The 23,057-nt window shown below is 54.0% G+C and overlaps 1 protein-coding gene across 4 annotated transcripts in view; it reads left to right on the top strand.

Moving 5' to 3' along the window:
• Positions 1 to 23,057, top strand: part of ZFAT (zinc finger and AT-hook domain containing) — a 157,450-nt gene that overhangs the window by 126,863 nt on the left and 7,530 nt on the right. For all 4 annotated transcript variants that reach the window (XM_047783202.1, XM_047783205.1, XM_047783203.1 and 1 more), the window contains 2 exons: positions 5,157 to 5,283; positions 7,945 to 8,075. In XM_047783202.1, the coding sequence (XP_047639158.1) occupies positions 5,157 to 5,283; positions 7,945 to 8,075 (258 nt within the window). The remainder of the gene's footprint in view (positions 1 to 5,156; positions 5,284 to 7,944; positions 8,076 to 23,057) is intronic.

Below are 23,057 nucleotides of genomic sequence, written 5' to 3' on the forward strand. Positions count from 1 at the left end.
GCTGGAAACAAGATGAGCAGGCCTACGGGTGTGTAGCTGAGGCAGAGTAAATGGAGACAAAGAATCGGGAGAGAAGACAGATTATGTGGGATTTGTTTTTTGTTTTTTTGTCTTTTTAGGGCTGCACTCGTGGCATATGGAGGTTCCCAGGCTAGGAGTCTAATCGGAGCTGTAGCCGCCAGCCACAGCCACAGCCATAGCAACTCCAGATCCAAGCCTCATCTGCGACCTACACCACAGCTCATGGCAATGCCGGATCCTTAACCCACTGAGTGAGGCCAGGGATCAAACCCACAACTTCATGGTTCCTAGTTGGATTTGTTTCCTCTGCACCGCAACGGGAACTCCGACAGGATTATGTTTTTGAAAATCTAGAAGTGTGACTAAAAAGCTACCAGACACAATGAGCAGCAGATCAGGACATCAGCATGCAATCATCAGTGGCCTCTACATAGAGAACCTGGAGCAAAGGATCAGAGGTTTCAGTGTAAAGAAGGAGATATTTAACACAGGCCCGTAGGAAACGCAGGTGAATCCATTTATAAATTGGGACTATGGAGAACTTTTAATTATCGCTCAAAATACAGATTCAATTAGGGAAAAGATCGCAAAGAAATTAAGGCCATGAAAAACAATTTAAAGCTCTATGGAAAAGAACTCATAGCAAGACAAATGACAAAAAAGATTTTCAGTCCTATCGTGGAAAAAAGGATGAGTATCTTCACATTGTAAAAAGCTTCTAGAAACCTGATGAAAGAGATCAACAGCCCAAAGGGAAAATGGGCACGAGATGAGAAGGTTCATGGAAAAGGAAATGTACACAGCCTTGCAGATCTGGAAGCACGATCACCCACACACATGGTAAAAGCAGTTAACACCAGACAGAGGTAGAATCTCCTCCCTGTTAGACTGGCGAGACTCCGGAAGTTTGCCATCGCTGCGGGAGCGGCTGAAGGGGAGTCCGCCTGCTCGCAGCCTGCTGGTGGGGCTACACACTAGGGCGTCTCCACGAAGCGGGACTTGACGGTATCGACGACGGGTACACTTGCGTTTCTCTTCCCATCACTACACAATCCCACCACTAGAAACCTCTCCCAAAGGCACACTGACAAAAGCGGGAAAAGGATGTCTTCGCAAGGCTGTCCATTGCAGGACTGTCAGGTGTTGTGTGTGTGTATATGACGGTGTGCCTGCGAGTGTGTGTGTGTGTGTGTGTGTACACCGACAGACTGACTCAGATCATTCCAGATATGTGTGAGTACATGTACGGCTCAGCGTTTTGTGCTTAGAGGGCCTGGAAGCAGTGACGCCCCCTGACAGTGAGCACACCCAGTATCCAGGTCTTGGTTTCTGATAGGATTCTCCAAGAAAAGGAACCAGGGTCCCTTTGAAAAGGGGTTGATTCCAGGGCTAAAGCAAAACATCTGTAAGATGATCCTGGAGCATTTTGCAGTACTGGAAAGTAACGACATGCACCAAAGAAATAAGATGCAGGCAAGTCAAAAGGACGCATGAGAGTTCCTGATGGCCAGAGCTGGAGCAGGTGGAGTGCCGAAATAAATAGCGGTGGTACTGGACTACAACTCAAAGGATAAAGTAAACATTTATGTGTCCTACTTAAATAAATAACCATTGAATAAATGGTGGGGAAGGAACAGCTTCTCCTCCTAGAATAATTCTGATTGATAAATGTAGAAAGAATGAAGGAAGTAGAAAATTGCTATTAGAACACTGCAGTGTGAGTGCCCGTTGTGGCTCAGCGGAAACGAATCCGACTAGGAACCATGGGGTTGCGGGTTCAATCCCTGGCCTTGCCCAGTGGGTTGGGACCCGGCATTGCCATGAGCTGTGGTGTATGTCACAGACGTGGCTCGGCTCTGGCGTGGCTGTGGCTGTGGCTGTGGCCGGCAGCTGTAGCTCCGATTAGACCCCTTAGCTTGGGAATCTCCATGCCGAGGGTGCAGCCCTAAAAAGCAAAAAAAAAAAAAAAACCAAAAAAACCCCCCAAAACACCACAGTAATGACTGCAGCAGGCAGGATCCATTGATAAATGCTAAAATGAGTAGACAGAAGTTTAAGGAGAAATAGAATATTTGTGTAGGCTCAAAATACCTCTCCAAATCATTCTCCATTATAGCGAGAAAAGTAGTAACTTCCCAGTGGAGATACCTGGCCGACACCACCTTGAGCACGTGACTGAGGTCAGCATCCTCAGCGGGAAGAAGACAGAAAGACTTCACCTACCAGCTGGTGCGATGTGATGAGAAGGACACTCACCTTTTGGGGTTCTTCCAAAAAAAGAAAAAGAAAAAGAAAATCCTCAGCCTCTGTCTGTGCGTGAGAAACCACCAGATGCATCCAGATGATGTGCTGGTGTGGATGGCCAAGCGCCTGACCAGGTCTCGGAAGTACCAAGGTCATGGCAAGGAGAGACTGAAGAACCGTCACGGGTTGGAGGGGATGGCGGAAGCCTGGCGGCTCAATGCACCGTGGGATCCTGGATTGGATCCTGGGCCGGGAACAGGACTCCAGTGGAAAGAGCAGGGACTCTGGTTAGAGCCTGGGGCCTCGTTAATGCTGTTGCGCTGGTGTTAACGCCTTGGTTTTGAGCTCTGTACCCTGGTGACGTTAACATGGCGCCTGGAGGCTGTGCGGGAACTCTCTGTGTTATCCTTGCAGCTCTTCTGCAAGTCTAAAATTATTTCAAAGTAAAGTAATCATAAGGGGGCGGTGGGGGGGTCCTTGGCAGAAAAGGCAGGGAGGTAACAAGACGGACGGGGTAGAAGAGAAGGTAACCCTCTCAGCAGACCCACTGGGCAGATTTGACTGAAACCGTGCAAGTATTTTGTACAGTAATCAGCACAAAACTAAATTTAAGTCGAGAGCAGAAGGAAATAAATTATCCTGACTGTCTAGCAAAACGATGGCCTAACTATGTAGAGAGGAACTATTCCAGGAGACTTTAAGATAGAAACTGGGTCGTCCCTCCCTAGTGGGATAAGGCCTAACGGCCAAAAGAACTGCAAAAAAGGGCTCTTTGCAGTCATTGCACTGACGTGTTAGGGTTGCTGTGGTTGCTCCGAGTGTGGTTAGTGTTTACTCCCTGCGGTGGAAGAGTTTCATCTCCTAGAGATGCATTCGAAAATACTTAGATAAAACGACACGACACCCACCTTGCTTCAGGATCAAAGGGCAGTTGTGTGGTGTGCCTGAGGACACAGGTGAAACGGGACTGGCCAGGAGCTGGTTAACTTGAAACTGGTTGATGTGTACATGGGATTCACCTCTCCATTGTATGTTTGACGTTTTCTGTAAGAAAATTGAAGGTGTACATACTCTGGAGTTTGACAGACTTCACTTTGAATCCTGGCTCTTCCTGTAAATGGTTTGACCTTGAGCCACTTTTTATTTAACCTCCGAGCCCTCTAAGTTCTTACCTATACGGTAAAGCCAATGATCCCTAAGAGGTCAAAAGGATTGAGAGACACTGTATAGAAAATGCTGGGCTTACTGGCTAGTCCCCGGTAGGCCTGCAGTACATGGCACTTAGTTGTGTGAAGCTATCAAGGAATTACTACTTCTTAAGTGTTTCGAGTGAGGCAGTGGTGTCGTAGTTATGGCACCTGCTGTGGTGAGTGGTGGTGACAGTGGTGTCACCAACATCAGCATCACCTCGTCATCTACAGGAGAAGATGTGGTCAAGTTCACACTTGGACTTGTGTTCAGACACATGCTCTGGTGTTTCAAGTTCATGCTTGTGGGGATTTGCTCGTTCTCAAGGAGCCGTTGGAAGGCCCGCTTCCGATGTAAGGCGCCCTCTCTCTTGGCCAGCTGGTGCCTATGTTGGTGTGTGCAGCAGCGTCCCTTCCTCTGGAGCGCTCGCTTCTCGCGGACCCCAACACCTCCAGCAAAGCCACAGCTCCACAGAAATAGTTGACACAAAGCCATGCGTTTGACCCGGGAAGTGAGACGGTAGGGCAGCCAAGGAGCTAGGCAAGGGGTGGACCAGCTGGGGGGAGTGGTCCCCGTGTAGTGACAGAATGCCTGTTCCAGCAGCTGGGCTGTCGCCAGGCTCTGAGGAATGCCTTGTAGGGCAGTGTCCTTCCCAGTCGTGGTTCTTACAGAGAGGACCCAAGGAGCAGCAGCCATCCACGCCCATCCCGTTTATCGCAGCCTGAGCCGTTCCTCGGATCCAGTCCATGTTGGCTGGCGTGTTGCTTAAAGGTGCTTCTTTTTGTTCATGTGACGCGTTCATCAGCTGTGTGTTGGGTGTCTACTAAGTGTCAGGCTGGAAATACCTAAATGAACGTGACCGCCTGGCTGTAAAAGAATAATCACATTGTGTTCTGAACCCATGCGGGGAACTGAGACGTGCTTTTAGAGCCTGAGAACTTGGGCTCCTGTGATTGTATGGAAAATCTCCTCTTTGTTCGTCTTTATTGGTGACATTCATGCTTCTCACCTTATTGTTCCGGAAAAAGGGGATTATCAATCTCTAGTTAGAATTCCATCCTACCTCTCCTCTCCTCAGGCGTGAGATAGCTATGGATGTCACTTTAGCTTTTCCTACTCTCGTGAGTCCTGATTTTGCGTAGACAGAGTTTCTGTGGTCAGCGTTATTTATATCCCCCCATAGAAATAAGAGCAGTGCGAGTAGCTGGGCTTGGCTGAGACCTTGCTGTGGCCCAAGACCTAAACTTGCCGAGAGTTACATGATTGAGGTCGCCTCCTCCCTCCCACTGTCACCACTGCTGTGCCCATCCCCTCGGCCTCATGGCAGGTGGCCCCGGGCACCGGGGGGATGAGGGTAGTGCTGGTGGCAGTGGGCGGGGGCAGTGGGGGCATTACAGGCACACACGAGAACCTCTGAGGGCGCCTCATCTCTGGTGATGAACAACTCGTTTCCTTCGGCAAGAAGGTGTTGCAGGAAGCTTTGCACCAAAGCCGCTTTAAAAGTCTTGGCACATGCAAAGGGAAGTTTTCTCCTTAGGAAGTAGGTTTTTATTGGAGCGCTGATTTCTCAGGGGTGCCAGGTAAATGAGATGTTGCAAAGCATCGCTTATGTGTGATTGTTTGTCTTAATCCATTATCCTGGGACTTCGGGTAGCGGGTGATCTTGCAGAAGGGCACGTGGGTGATGCCGTGTTTTTATTTAGCCAGCCACAGAGGCGGCCGAGGAGCCCTCCACCCAGTACCTGCACATCACGGAAGCTGAAGAGGACGTTCAGGGCACACAGGCAGCCGTGGCCGCGCTCCAGAACCTGAGATACAACTCGGAGAGCGGTGAGAGGGTGCTCCCTGCCTCCCCGGGCACCTTAGAACCACCTGGTGGACACGCTGAATGAATGAATTGCGAGCGAGTGGTGTCCAGCAGTCAGCCTCCTTCAGCTGCTTTCTGGTTGCGCAAGTGGTCCTGATGTTAAGCTTGGAGGTGGCGGTCCCCTGCCGTGTTCTCGAACAGAGCCGCAGCAGAGGCAGCGAGGCATGACTGTGTCACCAGAGGTCCACACGCGTCATCCCAGGAGAAGCAGGTCTTACTGTCCTCCCTGCACCGAGGCGGAAGGTCGCGTCCTTGTAAGGGCTGGCGGCCCCCCACTTCTTGGGGGCTGGGGCTGCTCTTGGAATCCGGGTCACCTGACTTCCTGTTGGGGCATCCCGTCCGTCCCAGCCTCCCTCAAAGTCATCTGCTCTGAGGGCACTTTCAGCACCTGTGGGAGCCAGGCAAGCAGTGCAGGCGGTGGTGGCTGAGATTGAGGCCGTGCCTGCTGGCCTTCCCCACGGCCCTCGAGGAGCTGCAGGCCCGGGACGGCTGCTTCCGGTTCTTCTGAACAGCCCCGCATCAGGACTTTTATCTCAAATGGCATCCTTTTCAGATGGTAGATCAGTTTTAAAAAAACAAACCACTGTGCCAATTGAGTGGCCATGCGGGCATTGTGCTTAGGAAACCTTTTCTTAATGCTCTTTTCAAAAAGCAGGAACAGAATACAAGTGAGTATCATGGCCCACAGCCCTCCCTGTGTTTGGGGCTAGAGGTCAGGCAGGCGGATTAGAGGGAGCATTACATGAAGGCACGTGGTGAAAGCGGGTGGGAACGGGCCATTTCACCCAGCTCTTAAACCCCTCAACCCCACCTTGTGAGAAAGTGTGCAGAAAACTCCCCTGGGGAAGACGCGTGGCTGGGGCTGGGCTCACAGCCTGCTGAGCTGAGGGGATCTGGGCTCCGCAGCCTGTGAGAGCCACAGGCTCCGGGGAGCAGGGAGACTCTGGCTGTTAATAGGGTCCCAGAGCTGAAGCCGGGTGTGACTGTGCCTGTCTCTCCCAAACCTGCAGAGCCTGCAGGATTGCTGGAGGCTGCAAAGACAGCCTGGCCATCCTCACCCCCCAGGAGCACACGCTTGCTCCCTCCTAAGGGCTCCCTAGTCTCCTCTGGCTCTTAGGAAACAAGGCAGACTTTGTAACCTGGTGGCTGGGCCACTGCCCTGGGGCCCGGCCTCCCTGCACCCGTCTCCGACCACCTCAGAGCCCTGCCCCTCTGGGCCAGACTCGGCCGTTCTCAGCATGAGCTACGTTTCTCACCCACTTGCTCCAGTGCTCTCTGGGGCCTGGCCTGTGCCCCCTCCCACCCCACCCCCCCAGCACTTTTTCTGGCAAATGCGTCTTCATCTGACGTTGCCGCAGTGCTTCCTGGTCTGTGTCTCCCCCCCCCCCCGAGGTGGAAGCCACCAGGCGCTGTCATGATTTGCTTACAGTCTGTCGCAGTGCCTGTGAGCCCTGGAAAGCGAGGCAGAGGCAGTGTTAGAGCTTTGTCCATATTCCCACTGGGAACCACGCTCCTGGCTGAGAGTCTGGGTTGGATAAATGGTCGCTGAGGGAGTAAATGGATGAGGAATTAAAACCTTCTACCAGTATGTTTTTAAGGTAAATGTTTTATTCAGTGTTTGGATGTTGAGAGTGGTTGGCTGCACGGCGCAGTTGAAACAGCTCCCCGAAGGACTGTGTGTGTGTGCGTGTGTGTGTGTGTGTGTGTGTGTGTGTGTGCAGCGGATGCCAGGCTGGTGCACAGTGAACCTGTGCGTGTCTCTAATATCGCTGCCTCAGTCACGTGCCACAGGCACCCTCTATAGAACACATTGAGTCCCCTCTCGTCCCTTGTTGGTTCACACTGGAGTGCGGCGGCGGGCAGGAAGCCGTCCAGAAGGGTGCCCACGCCGATGGAGACTCATCACGTCATGCTGACCGGGCCATCAGGCGGGATTTCCCTCCTCGGGAGTGAATGGCCGGGGCCAGAGGGCCGGGGCAGGACCGTCGCTGGCGGCCAGGCAGAGGGGAGGGCAGGCAGCTGCCCTGATGATACGGACTCCAGTCGTTTGAGATGATGAGCAGAGAACCCCGAGCTTAAGCTGCTTTAGAATTCTGAAGCCCACGGGCTCGAGCGTCGAGATGTCCTCGGGCGTTTTGCCCGCATCCAGTGTGATTTATCTGGCATCTGCTCACTGGCCACCTGCTTGTGGTGTCTGCGCTCAGGGAAGACCGGCTGTGCCCTGTAACGTCATAGCTGGGGCTGCTCAGGGGTTCTGTTTTGAGAGGCAGTCCTGCGTCACCAGGTTTGGATTCAGAACAGTGGGGCTGGAGCCCTGGTTTTGAGACCCAGAGGCCCAAGGCGCGTCTCTTCCATTTTTGCCAGTGGAGGGCCTCATCTATAAAATGGGGATAATGCCATCACAGGTTGTCTCCTCGCAGGGTGGTTGGCATTGTGAGACCTTCTTACCGAGGGTGCATGTCCGCTGGGCCGTGCCACACGCGGTAGTCCTGCTGGCCAAGAGGGCGCGTCCCAGGAGAAGGCACCACCCAAGGATGGCCTCTGCTAAGGGCTGCGTTGTGTTCCGTGACCTTCACCGCCTATGAATGACCTTAATGGTTTTCCCTTTGCTTCTTCCCGGTCAGGTGACCGACTGGACCCCACGGCGGTAAACATCCTCCAGCAGATCATTGAGCTGGGCACTGAGACCCACGATGCCACGGCTGTCGCCTCGGTGGTTGCCATGGCGCCAGGGACGGTGACTGTCGTGAAGCAGGTAGGACCCTCCACCCACTGGCACCGTCGCCTCGCACGGCCCCCCTCACCCCGCCGCCGCCTTAGCGTTTCAGGGCTTTGCCTTGCCCGAGGTGGAATTCGGAATGGAATCGGTCTGGTCTCCTGCATTTTCTTATTCTCCCGCCATCGATCACGGGATTGTATCTGCAGTGGCTCCGTATGTGTCTGGGGAGGTGTGTTACAGGGGAAAATGTATAGTACATTTCAAAAGGTTCTGGAAACTTTATTCATTTCCTTTCAAAGAAAGGAGTCCCCGGGTGAAACGAGCATGATGTGGACACTTCGGGACATATTTAGGGTCAAATGCATCCTCGGTGCCTGAGGCCTGAGTCAGTGGGGCCAGTGGGGTCTCTGGGGACAGCCAGGAAAACAGGAAGCTTTCCCCGAGGACTGGCCTTTTAAAATATTACATCCTGCTCAATGGACTTGGCGCAGGGTCACTGCACCAAACTGATAGGAGGACGAAGGCCAGTGTTGGCTAAAGGCCACTCTAGCAATTGTTACACTCTTTGGCTCGTTCCCTCCCCTTCCAACCTCGGTAGAGACCTGACCATCTGTTGGGAAGCAGTGTGAGAGACAATCACCGCCTCCTTTTTCTCTCTGTACCTCTCGCTCTACTATCTCCTGCTGCACCGTCTGAAAGATTTAAGCCGATTTACACAAATACTTAAAAAACAAAGCAAAGCAATAGTAAGCATATCAGAGCCAGGGCAGACCTAGGGTGGATAATTTAGAATCAAAGTTCAAGTTCATGGAGAAGGTCGGCTGCAGACCGTGGAGTTTCACACGGTTACCCGTTCTTTAGTGAGTCGCTTGGGAAGTGTTTAGTCAGTGTCCGCAGTGTCCTCGATGCTGGGCTCCCAGAGAGAACCACCGTTTGCCGTCAGAGTGGTTACTCTGGGAGTTCCCGGGTGGCCTAGCAGTTAAGGATCCAGCATTGTCACTGCAGCAGCTCCAGTCACTGCTGTGGCGTAGGTTCTATCCCTGGCCCGAGAACTTCCACTCACCATGGGGGTGGCCAAAAAAAAAAAAAAAATGGTGCCTCTGGTGGGGAAAAGATGAAATAAGTGAAATATGGAGGACGTCAGAGGTGAACCCGAGCAGTGGAGCAAGTGAAAGGGAGCGGGGAGGGGGCGTGGGCCGGGGAGGGGGGCGCGTGGGGGCCATTTTCTACAGGGTCAGGGCGGAACTTCGGCATCTGAGCAGAGACCCGGGAGAGGTATGTGTCACTGGACTGAGCCAGGTCCATTCGTTTGGTACTAAATTTGATAGTAAAAAACCAGGAAGGAAACATGAAACTGTCAACAGCGAAAGAGGTAAGATTATCTTGACAGGTAACAAACAAAGGTATTTCTTAACTCGGTTCTCACTCCCTGAGTGAGGTGTCGTCAGGACCCTGCCTTGGATGAATCAGCAGACCTCCCAGTGCCGTCTCCGTGACAGTCCCCAGGCGTGCCCGGGGCCCAAGGCAAGGTGTGACATTCGAGCTCAGGGATTCTCTGGGGAATTAGTGCGTTCTGGCTCTCTCTGGGCTTCTGGATCTGCAGACAGGATGTAGCCTGTTTCGGTGAATGTCTGGACCGCATGTCCTGGAAACCCTCCCCACTAGGAAGCTTTCTGTCCCTGAGGCCCTGGACAGAAGTTGGCAGGCGAGGGTTGATATTTCAGTCTGCAAGGCCTGGGCTCCTGCATTGGTTGGGAACAGATTCACACGCCTCTAGGCCAAACATTTTTTGGTCTTTCTTTGTATCTATTAGATCGCAGTCTTCACATTGTCTTGCCTTCTCTGAAAGTCCCCGTCTCCATCGTGGCAGGTGGAGTCCTGAGCTAGACCCGGCATTCCAGGAAGGGTCTCCTCGGGCTGGTATCGGGAGAACTGTGGCTGTTTCATAGGTTCCAAATCCTCCTAGGGTTGCAGGGAGGCGCCACCAATTGTGGCTGTGTCTTCCCTCCAGGAACTGGATTGATTTGCTGCTACTTAGAGACATGATTTATTGTGTGTCGCAGGCGAGGCAGTGGTAACACAGGGCCACGGGTTTAGGATACAGCTTAGATGTGCTCCCAGGCATTAGGCTGACAGCATGACAAGGGATCAGGCAGATAAGCATCACCACAGCCAGTGTGAACAGGTAGGATGTGTCGCAGCAGCAGAAAACAGGGGCGCCCTTCAGTCTTTGGTCTTGTGAAAGACACAGGGCTAAGAGGAGGGTCAGCGTTGAACACAGCCTTGAGTGACTGCGTTTGGAAATGTTCCCCAAGAGCGTGTGTCTTAGCCGTGATGCTGTCTGCGCGCCTGGCCCCTGGTGCGCGGAGGCTGTGGATCAGTGATGGACGGGAGGGTGGATGGACGGACGGGAGGGGTCAGATCCCCGCTCCGACGGCAAAGGCATTGCCCCTGTCAGGCTCTCCTAGGTGAGGGAGCCCCCTTCTCTTCAGCCGTCCCATCATTTACATTTACATACTTTTTATTAGAGAAGGAAGTCAGTGTCAATTCTTTTCTTTGAACTAGACTCTGGTTTAGCATTTTTCAGTAGAGAACATCTGAAGAGGGTGCTTTAGCCGCTCAAATGTGAGCTCTAGCGCACCTGTCAGGAAGCGGAAGGGCCCCCTCACCCTGCAGGGACCCCTGGTGTCGGGGAGTCTGCCTCTGTCCGATTCGAGATCTTACACGCAGTAGTTGCTCAGTAAATGCTGAAGTAGGTGTGAGTACACTGTGGGTTTCACGTTTTGAATCTTTATTTATAGCCTCTAGAAAAAATAGCAAGGACCCATTGTCTCAAAGTACCTACTGTATGTTGCAGGAAAAAATGCTTTTAAATTACTATTGGGTAGCACTTCTTGATATCTTTTAGAAGTTTCCTCTTGTATATGAATCTCTTTCAAAGGGCCAAAAATAAATTCTAGGTTGTACATGAATTTATTCTAGATGTTTAAAAATTTCGATTTCTCTCCCATGTTAAAAATAATTATATGCTCTGTTTATAATTTTTTTATGATGTATTAACATAAATTGAAAAGAACCTCACATGAGCCATTGATTCATGGTTTAAATCACTCTTTGCTGTTCTTCTAGACTAAAATTTATCTTAGAGACTGAAAGTGACATTTTACTAGAAATTTCCAGCATCCATCTAGCAGACTTTCATGCCGCAGCCACTGTGTGTTTCCGATTGCAGTTGCAACAAATCATCACAAACTCGGTGGCTTAAAACAACAAAATTTATGACCTTACAATTCTGGAGGTCAGAAGTCTGAAATGGGTTTTGCTGGGCGAAAATCAAGGTCGACAGCTGCTCTACTTCTGGAAGGACTCCTTTTTGGCCTTTTCCGCCCAGGGGCCACCCAGCATTCCTGGACTGTGGTTCCCTCCCTCCATCTCCAAAGCCAGCAGAGGCAGGCCGAGCTCTGTCCCATCCTGTCCCTCTGACCCCTGCTTCCAGGGTTGCATCGCCCTCTCTGAGTCTCACCCACCTCCTCCTCCCTGGAAGGACTGACTGCATGCCTGCACAGGGCCCACCTGGACGATGCAGGATACGCTCCCCGTCTCAAGGTCTTCTACTCAATCGCATCGGCTAAAGTCCATGGTGCGCGCATGTGTGAGTGTAAAATAAGAAATTATCTCACTGATGGAGGTTGACAAGCTGACAAATCCCAGGGTCTGTAGTCAGCGAGTTACAGACTCAAGAGCCGATGGTGTCGGCCTGAGAACCAGGACAGCTGATGGTGTAAATTCCAGTCTGAAAGCCGGCAGGCCTGAAATGCAGGCAAAGCTGGTATTCCCATTAGCGTCCAAGAGCAGGAAAAAACCCCGTGTCCCCGCACAAAGGCAGTCAGGCAGGAGGAACTCCCTCTCGGAGAGTCAGCCCTTCTGTTCTATCCAGGCCTTCACCTGTTTGGATGAGGCCCACCCACACTAGGAAGGGCAGTCTGCTTTCCTTAGTCTGTTCATGTAAATTCGCGTCTCTTTGGAGAAATGTCTACTTAGATCTTCTGACCATTTTTTGATCAGTTTTTTTTTTTTTTAATGTAAAGCTGTATGAGAGTTTTGTATATTTTGGAAAAAGACTCTGAAAGAGAACGGGTGTAAGTATATATGTAACTGATTCACTTTGCTGTATATCCGAAGTTAACACAACATTGTTAAGTCAACTATACCCCAATACAATTTTTTAAAATGTTTATCTCATGCAGAAACATCCTCACAGAAACAGCCAGAGTAACGTTTGACCAAATATCTGGGTGCCCCGTGGTGCAGTCAGGTTGGCACATGAGATTAGCCCTCACACCCATATCCACGTAGTGCATTTCAGAGTGTTAAGGTCTCTGCCAGTGGAAGGTTATTGTGAGTCCAGGTTATTGTTTACTGAGATCCTCAGTTGTCATAGAGACGGCTTTAAGTCCCAGATTTCAGGATGATTCGACAGCTTCTAGAAAGCGTGCGTGCCGTGGTGCAGTTGACGTTTCCATTCAAAGTTTAGGGCTGAGCGCCACCTTGCAGGTCGTTGAGAGAAGAGGCGACCCCCAGGGTCGTCCACTTTCACCCCCAGGTCAGGAGCAACCCGAGAGTTCTTCTTGCTCCGCGTCCCATGGCGTTTGGTAGTGACCGCACTCAGCCGTACTCTGTCTCTCTGCCCCCGGTCCTGAGTCTCTGCAGTGCCTCCTAGGATTGCCACTCTCTGTGCATTGTTTTCCCTCCCTGAGCTGGATGCTTCCCAGCTGTCAGCGGGTGCGCCCGAGGCGGGGAACACCAGGGAGGAGCAAATAAGACCCCCCGGACCTGCAGGCGCCCCGCCCGCTTCGCCCACGCCGCCCCCGGCCTGGCAGGGCGCTGAATTATGCTGCCGTCATCTTGTTCAACATCCCAAGTGTTCTTCCCACGCGTTCCAACTGGGTGTTAAGAACAAAAGCAAAAATCCAAGCCCCCAACAGAGGTTCCAGCGTTGTCAAAAACAACCCACCTCTCCGGCTGCTTCTTCTCTGGGAAGGTCCCCTGGGGTGGCTGGCGCTGGGGGCGAGGTCAGGACACGAGGTCTGGAGGAGAGGAACTCGTAGGGTCTCCTTCTTGGGCGCAGCAGGCAGCGCACAGTCAGAGGCAATTTCGGTGGCAGTTCTTGCTGGAAGACACATGTTGGTTGGCAGCCAGCACTGGAATATTGCTGTTTGTCATTTTCAGTTCGTGATTTTTGTGAGGAAATGCATCCACTGCTATGGCCAACCACGTACATCACTTGCCTGTTTGCAGGGAAACTCGGGTCCAGCCTGTCCTGTTTTTAATTCAAGGCCCTGAGTAACGTGGTCCCGGAAACTCCTCCACGGTGTCTGTCTGTATGGGGGCATCTGATGGGGAGAAGCCGGCTGTGGCTCGAGGGACTCCGCCCGGGCAGCCTGGCCTGGGGGAGCCTCGCTCCTTGTGACACTCCCTCCCACCACACACACACACAAGGGGAGCCCAGAAGGAGCCTCCTGCTCCTCTGGGGGGGCATGTTGAACATCTCGTAAGTCCTGTGGCAAAATCATGGGTTGAGGGACCCGGAAGGTGACTTTCGTGAGGATACAAATCTGTTTTCACTATTATTTAAAAAGTCACTCCAGTTCCCATTGGGGCCCAGCAGGTTAAGAACCCAACCAAGTGTCCATGAGGATTCGGGTTTGATCCCTGGCTCCGCCCAGTGGTTAAGGATCCCACGTTGCCGTGAGCTGCGGCGTAGGTCGGCACTGTGGCTCGGCTCCCGTGTTGCTGTGGCTGGGGCGTAGGCGGGCAGCTGCAGCTCCAGTTCAGTCCCTAGCCCGGGAACTTCCACATGCCTCAGGTGTGGCCATAAAAAGGAAAAATAAATAAAAAAATAAAAACCATCACTCCATTCCATTAATTTGATAGTTTAACTACACAGCAAGAGACCTGAGTCATGCCAAAGAATGATGGTTCACGCCAGATACTCTTGTGACCCCTAACCATCACAGAAATTCTGGGCGCCCGCAGTGCCGTCCAGCGGGACTGAGTTGAGATCGTTCCCCCAAGCCCGCGCACAGACGGGGTGGCGAGCAGCCGCCCCGTTTGGTTCTCCCTAAGCGCCAGTGACGGCGTGTTCAGCAGTGTCCTTCTCCTGTTCCCGCAGCGGCGCTGCTGGAGTCACACTGTACGCAGACCTCCCCCTGACCTCACCGAAAGCACGGAAATCCAGACAGACACCCATTCTTTGCTCCGTGTTCACGTCTCCCCCTCAGAACCTCACCTGTCTTCAGATCAGTCGCCTGCGTGGGGACATGGTGGTGGCAGACTTATTCTCGTCCACCGTAACGCCACGCCGGCATCTTCAGCTGTCTCCTCTGTTCGGTCTGCGTTCCCGCCGTAGTGGTTTTGCCAGCCTTGCACCTCATCTGAGGAACCTTTCCTAAACGAGGCAACACGCACGTCGTGTTGAAAGCACTGAGAGTAACTAACTGCCTGTGTTTCCTGCCCGTCCTCGTTGTGCGATGGGAAGGTCAGCCCTCACTCCGTGCTCACCGACTCCCTGGTGAGATGATGCTCATGACGGACCCGTGCCTTTGGGAGCCCCAGCCCAGGAACCACACGTCTCTCTCGGGTGTGTACTGCAGGACCGAGGAGGGCACTGGCGTGCCTGTGCTTCCAGACCCTCAGATGATCTAATTCTGGATTCTCTGTTAGTGGAAGAGATGCCTACAGTCCAGATAGATGTCTTCTATCTTTTAATTCCCAGGGCTTTTGATCGTTACGTAAATACCGAAGTCTCACCAACCCCTTTCTCTCTTTTCGTAGCCCTTCCCTCTGTTGTAGATCTTCCCGTGAGGAACAGTTTCCTCCCTCCCTCCCTTCCTTCCTTCCGCACCTGCAGCATATGGGAGTTCCCAGGCCAGGGGTCGAAGCAGAGCCGCAGCCGCCAGCCTCCACTGCAGCCATGACGACGCCAGATCTAAGGTGCGTCTGTGATCTACACCGCAGCTCACGGCAATGCCGAATCCTTAACCCACTGAGCGAGGCTAGGGATCGAACCCTTGTCCTCAGATACTGTGTAGGGTTCCTAACCTGTTGAGTTACAGCGGGAACTCTGAATCCCATTTTCAACTGAAGTTCGGCTGCTGCCTGAAGAGCTTGGTGGTACAATTTATTTGATCCCGGGCCTCCGCCAGCATTCATTACATCAAGCTTCTGATTACACACACAGGTAGCCTCTTCAAATATTTGCATACTTCAGGTTCCTTACAGAGCACCTGGGCTGCCCTGGTCGAAGGGTGACCTTCAGCATAGACGTGGAGACAGTTCATTGGGGCCTGGAGGATGGGTTACTCTCTCTGTCACCTGATGCCACCTCTTGTCCTCTGTGAGCTTCCTTAGTTCACCCTGAGTCATCTGAATCTTTTCTTCTTTGTCTTAAATACAGCCTCCTTCGGAGCTTTCTGTTTCTGGTGTGATTTCTGACAGCTGATTTTCAGAACTGCTTCCTTTCATGGCTCTGTTATTACATGCTGAGCCCTCTTATTCCATAGCAGTGACGGAAAATGCCATCTCTTTGTGAACTTTTAAAAGTTAAGTTCCATGATACATCTGTGGCCACGTGCGAAATTGTCTGGAAAAAAAAATAGAGAACAAAGGCTTTTCCCCTGTCCCATTCTGACTCTCCTGTTCATAGAAAGCGTCTGGAGCTGCTGTGAAGGTGTCAGTCTCTTGAACTCAGCTTCTCTTTTCCTCTTCCTAAGACTTGATTTTTCCCGTTATGCCCCAAGAAGCCACAGCTTGGTCGGTGTGATTTGCAGAACCCTGCTTTATTTTAGTTATAATATTGCTGCGTCTATTTCTATTCGCTCGAGTGCTTGTTTCCTGATCCATGTCTTTAGCCAAGGCAGGTGGGTTTTAGGTACCTCCCTGCTCTCTGCAGCTTTGCCTTGCCGCCTGAGATCACTCAGTCGGCTTCAGGTTTGGGGCAAAGGCCGGGCTGTGACAGTCGTAGTTGGAGAAGCCGGAGCTCCCATCGCCCTCCCCGTGGGTCTGGTCCAGCCATCCTGGGGCTTGGCCTAGGGCAGTGCTGCTGCGGGCTGCTCTTGCTTTTCACTCCACGGGGGCTGTAGCCTCCATCCTCTAAACAAGGCCTCTGGTCCCCACACCCCTCCCCCGACCTCCTCTCCATCCGTTTCCCTGTGGAGCACACGCATGCTCTTCTTTGCTCCAGCTGCTCGGGGCCTGTCTCCTCCGCCCCTCAGCCTGGCATCTGATCTGTCAGCAAGCTCCCTCCCTGCTGTGGCTGCTCCCTTCCCAACGTACTTTAAATAGCCCCTCTGTCCCAAGGCTGCCGCCTCCATCAAGCCCTTACTATGCAAAAATGTGGTCCCTGGGCCAGCAGCATCAGCATCGGGGAGCTGGTTAGAAATGCAGAGTGTTCGGTTTCCCCCAGACGTGCTGAGTCAGACTCAGCATCTCACCGTCGCCCCTGGTCCCAGCGACTCCCGCGCGCAGCTCTGCTCTAAGCCGCCAGCCCCCTCCCTGGTCACAGCCTTGCTCTTCACCTGTCTCCTTACTTCCTTTCCTGCTGCTCTAAGCTCAGTTTGCAGACAGAGCCATCTTTTCAAAGTGGGAATCAGAGGCTGGTGTCCCTCACTGAAAACCCCCCAGGAGCCTGAAGAACGGGCCCTGGGCCTGGCCTCCCAGCCCCCAGCAGCCTGGCTCTCTCCGCATCTCCTGGCCCTTTACGCAGCAGCTCTCGGGGCTGCTCTGCACCCACCTCCGGACCTCCACACTGAGACGCCCCGGGCTCTGCAGGGCCGACCTCTGGCCGTCCAGGGCTTGGCCTCCGTGCGGCCCTCGCAGCAAGCCCTTGCCCCACACCAGGCCGGTTCCCTGGAGCCTGTGTCTGGGACGGGCCCTCACTCCCCTGACTGTGTTGTTGGATGACGTGGTTGACCTCGAGCCCGGGTGTGACCTGGGTCTGGATCTCCTCCCTGAGCCCTTGAAGGCAGAGGACTCCCTCGCCTCGTGGGAGACGTCCGCCGGATCAGAAGCGGGAGGATTTGTGTTTTGGGGCTGCCCCGGTGGTACTTTCATAGGCGGTGCAGGAAAGCGAGCGCGGTCAGGGAGTGCGGGTCGGGAGCGCCCTCTGCTCACACCCCACGTGCCCGCCCTGGTGCAAGTGGAGGCCCGGAGGCCTTGACAGGAGCCCCAAGTCCACCCTCCTGCAAAACCAGAGAAGTGGGTGGTGGCCCGGCCACCCCCTGAGAGAAGAGTTCTCTGCCCACGGTGACTTAGGAGCGGAGGGCCCGAGAGGAGCGGCTTCTAGAGAAACGCAGACACTCAGAGAGGGAGCCCCTCTGTTGGCCTGGGACTGTCCGGGTTCCACCCCTTGCCTGTCACTTAATAGCGTGTGACCTGGAACAAAGCACTTTTCCTCTTTGAACTTCTGTTTTTTCATCTGTAAAATGGGAAAATAATAGAACCTATCCCAGTAATTGTGTAATTTGTAATTATGCAAATGAAGCAGTTGGTGGCATGCCTGACACTGGCTAAATCTTGGGGAAATCTTAGCTCCTGTCCTAGGAGTGACAAGCTCCTTCACCGCCTGTGCTTGTAGGATCCAGCCGTAAGTGTTTTTGCTTCTGGAAGCTTCTGCCCCTCAGGCAGTACCCACAGAGCCACTCAGGCAGTAGGAGTCCCAGCTTGGATGCAGCACCGCCTGCCGCCCAGGAGGGGCTGTCCTTGGTCCAGGCAGGCCAGTGCCTCCTTGCATTATGTAAACTGACATGTTTGTGGCTGGAGGCAGTCTGACCCTTACCACGTGCAGATGCTACGGCATCCTGGTCACCGCTCTGGAGGGGCTGATGGAGGAGAGCTGGTGCTGGGCGTGTCATCGTGGCCATTTGCCGGGAGTTGGGTGAGGGGCTCCCAGCCAGAAGGGGCTCCAGAGGGGAGAACCGCCAGAGAGAGGCAGCGTCAGTGGCTCCTCCTCCTCGGAGACAGGGAGTGACAAGGAGACCCGGGCGTGTGGACTTGATGAGCGGGAAGTGGTGTCCATGCGGAGGCTCCATGCAGCGGCTTAGGCTGCGCGGGTCAGCGCCCAGGGTGGGTGTGCTCCAGGTAAGATGGTCCAGTTCCCGGTTCTGTTCTTAGACCTACTTTGCCTCAAAGGAACTGACCTGGGTGAGTTTGAGAAGTGATCGCTTTACTGTTTGGTCAGGATTGCTGTTCTTTGAACAGAACATGGACTGCTCCGGCCCTGGCAGTCCAGTCAGCTTTCTCCCTTGAGAGGGCGGAGGCCTTTTTTTGTGTGTGTCTCTTTAGGGCCGCACCCAAGGCATTTGGAAGTTCCCAGGCTAGGGGTGGAATCGGAGCTGTAGCTGTCAGCCTACGCCACAGCCACAGCAGCCCGGGATCTGTGGGTTACATCTGTGACCTCCACCACAGCTCATGACAACTCGGGATCCTTTAACCCACTGAGTGAGGCCAGGGATCGAACCCGAGTCCTCATGGATCCTAGTCAGGTTCCATGATGGGAACTCCACCATGCAAGCCTTTTCATCTTCATCCTCTGATGGGCTTAGGGCCATAGGAGGCACATCTCTTCTGTTTCCAGGCCCCTCTGTCACAGCAGAGAGAGTTGGCCCTGCCCATCCCCCATAGGCCAGGACACGGTGGACAAGGACACTCTGGGGCCTTAGCACTGGGGGGGCCGAGTGTTGGCCAGCAGGACCCTGCAGCGTCTCCGATGGCCAGGAGGCACATGTGGGGACCGGTGGTGACTGTTTTTAGCCAGCAGTCATTACAACCCAGGCTTTGGACTGTTTATGGGTCTTTATTTTCAGAGAAGAAAAAGTATCTGCTGTCTCCTAACAACCAAGAGAAAAACAGGGTGGAGGGAGGCCTCAGGCCATGTTCTCCTGAGGATGCCTGGCCCTGCCTGCTTCCCGTGCAGTCCTTTTCTCTTATTTTAAAAAGGCTTTAAATCTTCATTGATGTACAGAATGGCTTCTTCCTGCCCACGAATATCTTTTGATGTTGCCACAAGCTTCTCGCACGTGTATTTCCCCCCTTTTGGGGTCCTGTGTGTATGTAGAGTCTTAGAGTTGGGAATTTACGACGCTTTTTTACAAACCACATTCCTTTGTGCCTTTTTTCCTCTATCAATTCAGGATAGTATTTACCACGTTGCTTTTGTTTGTGACCTATGCAAGGACACAGCTGACCCAGGGCTGTGAAGGTAAATGTGCCTGCTTATTGGCCTTGCTAAATGGGCCTGCAGTCCCTTTGGAGGGTGCTGGAGGAAGCCCTCACTTGGTTATAAAATAAGCAGTGAGTGAAACCCTAATTGCTGGTGAAAAAAACCAAGCCTCCTACCCCAGAGCTTAAACACTCACAGGAGCGTATTTTACCTGAAAGGATCAACTGCAGGTCCTTTTTCATCCCTGCCATCCAGTCGTGGTGTCTGGGTTTTGTCTGGGACCCTCTGCTTCTTGCCATGTCACGGAATCTGAGAATGCCTGCAGCGGAAGGGACCTTAGATGTTAGCATCTTTCTGATTCCCGGAAACCCTACAGTGTTCAGGACCAGGGTCAGCTCCTTCAGGACCCACCCCCCGCACCCCTGCTGCCTGCTCCCTGCTCACCCCAGGGGCCCGGGGGAGGGGGGGGGAGGAGGTGTCCCGTCCTCCCCCCAACCCCACCCCGACTAGACTGCAGGCCCATTCAAGGAGCGTGTGGGGCCCACAATTCTCAGCGGAACAGGAGAGGGCCAGGAGGGTATCTGCAGTGCCTGGGGACTCAGCAGGTGACAAGTGAGGGCGGGTGGCTTGTCAGGTGGCTTATTCCGTAAATGGCTCGCCATTCAGAGGTGTCCAGACAGAGGCCGCTGTCTGTGAGAGCAGGTGCTGACGCAGCTGCATAGCCCTGCTCCCCCCAGGCAGCCCCAGCCCTGCAGGTCTGCTCCTGGCATTCACGCTTTCTCTCTGTCTCCTGCTTCCTCGGTCCATCTGGGCCCCGGTGACCTCCACCCGCCCAGCTGTTTGCTGTGACCATCAAGTGCTGCTCCGTAGAGCCTGGTTACATGTGAGGACCCGGCAGGCAGCATTTTATGCGGCAAGGACCTTTCAAAATGCGATCTGTCTTCCAGAGACAATTGGCCTTGATCTGATCCAGTGCCTGCAGCTGCCTCTTGCAGGGTTTTCTGCGTTCACTCTCCACAGCACTTTCGTTCCTGCTGGGGCGAAACTGGAGGCAGTCCTGGCCTGGGACCTCGTCCTCTCTAGAGGTGTGGGCTGGACGCCTGCCCGCCTCTCACCTCCCCACGCACAGGCCGCTCTGGAGAGATCGGTTCCTCTGCAGCTTTTAAAGGCGCCTGCCCGGGGCCTGTGCTGGTGACTGCTGTGCTGCGGAGGGCGAACGCTTTCTTGGCCAAAATGCCCTGTGGCGTTTGGAGGAAGTAACTCTGCATGTTCCTCCTTCTCCCATTTTCTTTTTTTTTTCTTTTACCTTTTACTTCATTTCCCCCAATGATTAAAGGACTATTAATCCTTTAATCCTAAAGGACTATTAATCCTACATTATTTTAAGAATGTAGGTAACAGAAAAAGCAGAAAGAAGAAAAAAGGGCCCCTGTTTGCACAGCATGTAGGTGCCCATGGCAGCTGCTGACCCCTCTCCGTGCAGGCAGGGGCCAGACGCTGTCTGTTCAGGAGGGTGTTGCCAGACACCGCCTTCTGCCAGGCCACATCGTCAATGCTCGAAATAAAGTGCCAAAAACATGGCCCAGGCCTTTGCCTTCCTGAAGCTCAGCAATGAGCAGATCGATGAGTACGTGATGGGATTTCCAGGGGTGACAGAGCAGGGGAGGCCGGAATGTGTCCAAGGCCACTGCTTCTGCGGGAGGAAGGGGGGCACTGGGCTGTCCTGTTGGACATGGTGACACTGGAGCAGGAACCTGAAGGGAATGAGGGAGGGGCACAGTGACAACCTGGGGATGGGCTCCAAGCAGGGGAGTCACGCAAGGAGCCCTGAGCAGGACAAGCTCCCTGGGTCGGGAGGGGACCCAGGAGGCTGGGAGGGAGCTGGGCTCTGGGGGCTCCAGGCACACAGGGTCTGGCTGGACATGGACACCGAGGGGCTGTACCAAGCGTGGGGACACAGGACAGCATGTGAGGGCATGTGCTGCCTTCTTTTCACTTCTTTAAACAGCACCTTTTCCTCACTCATCACAGAGTTTGTGGGGCGGGTGCTGGGCGCCGAGCACCAAGTCTTAAATGACACGCCCCTCTCCGTGCGTTTGGGCGGGAATGCAGGCCAACCCGTTCACCTGCAGACTGTCCCTTTTGCGCTGTCACTGGGGAGCACCCGCAGCCTTAGGCACAGGGGACCTGAACAAGGCCAGGGGCCCTGGCCCTGGGTCTCTATGGCACTGTCCCCTTCAGTGCCGTGATAGGCCCAGAGGTGGTGGCCACCCTCTGTGACCTCTTGCATTTGGAGAGACACAGGCCTCTAGGGGGCCTCTCGCCATGGTCATTGGCTGTCCCTGTCACCAGTGCCGTTTCTCTGTGGCACCTGCGTGGCCGGCTGTGCTCTTCTTGTGGCCTGTGAGCAAGGTTGGCACATTTCTTAGGAGACTTCCACTCCGCGCTCTATGCCCTGATGCGTTCAGGAAGCAGGGTCCGCTGTGTCTGTGCCAGCTGTCACCAGGCTCCGAGTGATGGGGTCCTCTGAGACGAGAGGACTCGGGGCCACCTTCTCCAGGGACGGGTCATAGGCGGGGCTTCAGGCAGATGGAGCAGTCAGGGCAGAAGTTCAGGGCCAGAGAGAGCATGCCTTTGTCCAGAAACCAAGCTGAGCGCGGAGGGAGGGGGCGGGAGGCGCCCATCTCTCCCTCTGGGGGGGGCGTGGGCTCCACCCCAGGGGTCACGGGAGGTCACTGCGATTTAAACAGAGCCAATAAGAAAGACTGAGGCCTTGGAGGGTCCTGCTCGGCTTCACATTCCAGAATCTTCTGTCACTAGCGGTGGGGTCCCATGAATGCTCTGAGCCCTGGCTTCTCAAAAAGACCGGCTGCCGTCCTCCCTGCCCGCCCTCTTCACGGGGCTGCGGGCGAGTTAAACGCAATGAGGGACCTGAAATCACGCTGCGAACTGCAAAGGGCCTTCCTGTTAAGGTCTCTGTGAGACGTGACGGTAACTCGAGGGAGGCAGGAGGGTCACGAGGTGCCGACGGAGGGAGCGGCAGGGAGGAGAGAGGGGCGTAGACGGGGGCGTCCCGGCCAGGCCCTGAGCCCTGCCCGTGTGGGGCTCCTTGCCTTCTGCGAGGCGGTGGCCTTCACCACGCCGTCCTGCCTGCTCCCCAGCCCATGGCCGGCTGAGCAGGGGTAGGTCCCGAGGACGTTTCCCCGGAGCCACAGGCCAGCCCGTGAGGAGCTGGGACTGCTGCCTATCTGCTCGCCCCCTGGCCTGCAGCCCAGACCTGCCCTTTCAAGGACATGAATGACACGGAGAGCGGGCCGTCCCCATGACGCAGTTTAATAGAGGAACTGGGTTCAACATTCAAAAGTAGATTTGAGATGTGAAGGATGCCTCGGGGCAGAGAGGGCAGGGGGCGGCCCCCCCAAACATGAAGGGGGGGGGCCCCGTCCAGGAGGGGCTCATGAAAGACTCTCCCAGGGCAGGTGGTCAGCAGCATCCATCCCTGTGGGGCTGCAAGGCTGATGAGCGCCAGGGGCTCCGGGCAGCATCGGACCAGGGGTGCCGTGATGGCCATTTTCATTCCAAAGACTATAAACCAAATAGACATTAAGCTGATACCATCCCAGTAGGTGTCATCCAGGTTTCTTAACATCTTGGAGTCAACAGAAATTTAATTTGTCTTTTTTTTCATCATTTATGTGCTGGGAGCCAAGTTCAGATACCGAGCTAGCCTGGCTCAGAGCCGGCCTGCTGCGTGGGGGATGCCCAAGCCCCATCACGAGTGACGTCACAGGCGTCTGTTA

The sequence above is a fragment of the Phacochoerus africanus genome, chromosome 6, assembly GCF_016906955.1.
Source record: "Phacochoerus africanus isolate WHEZ1 chromosome 6, ROS_Pafr_v1, whole genome shotgun sequence".
NCBI lineage: Eukaryota > Metazoa > Chordata > Mammalia > Artiodactyla > Suidae > Phacochoerus > Phacochoerus africanus.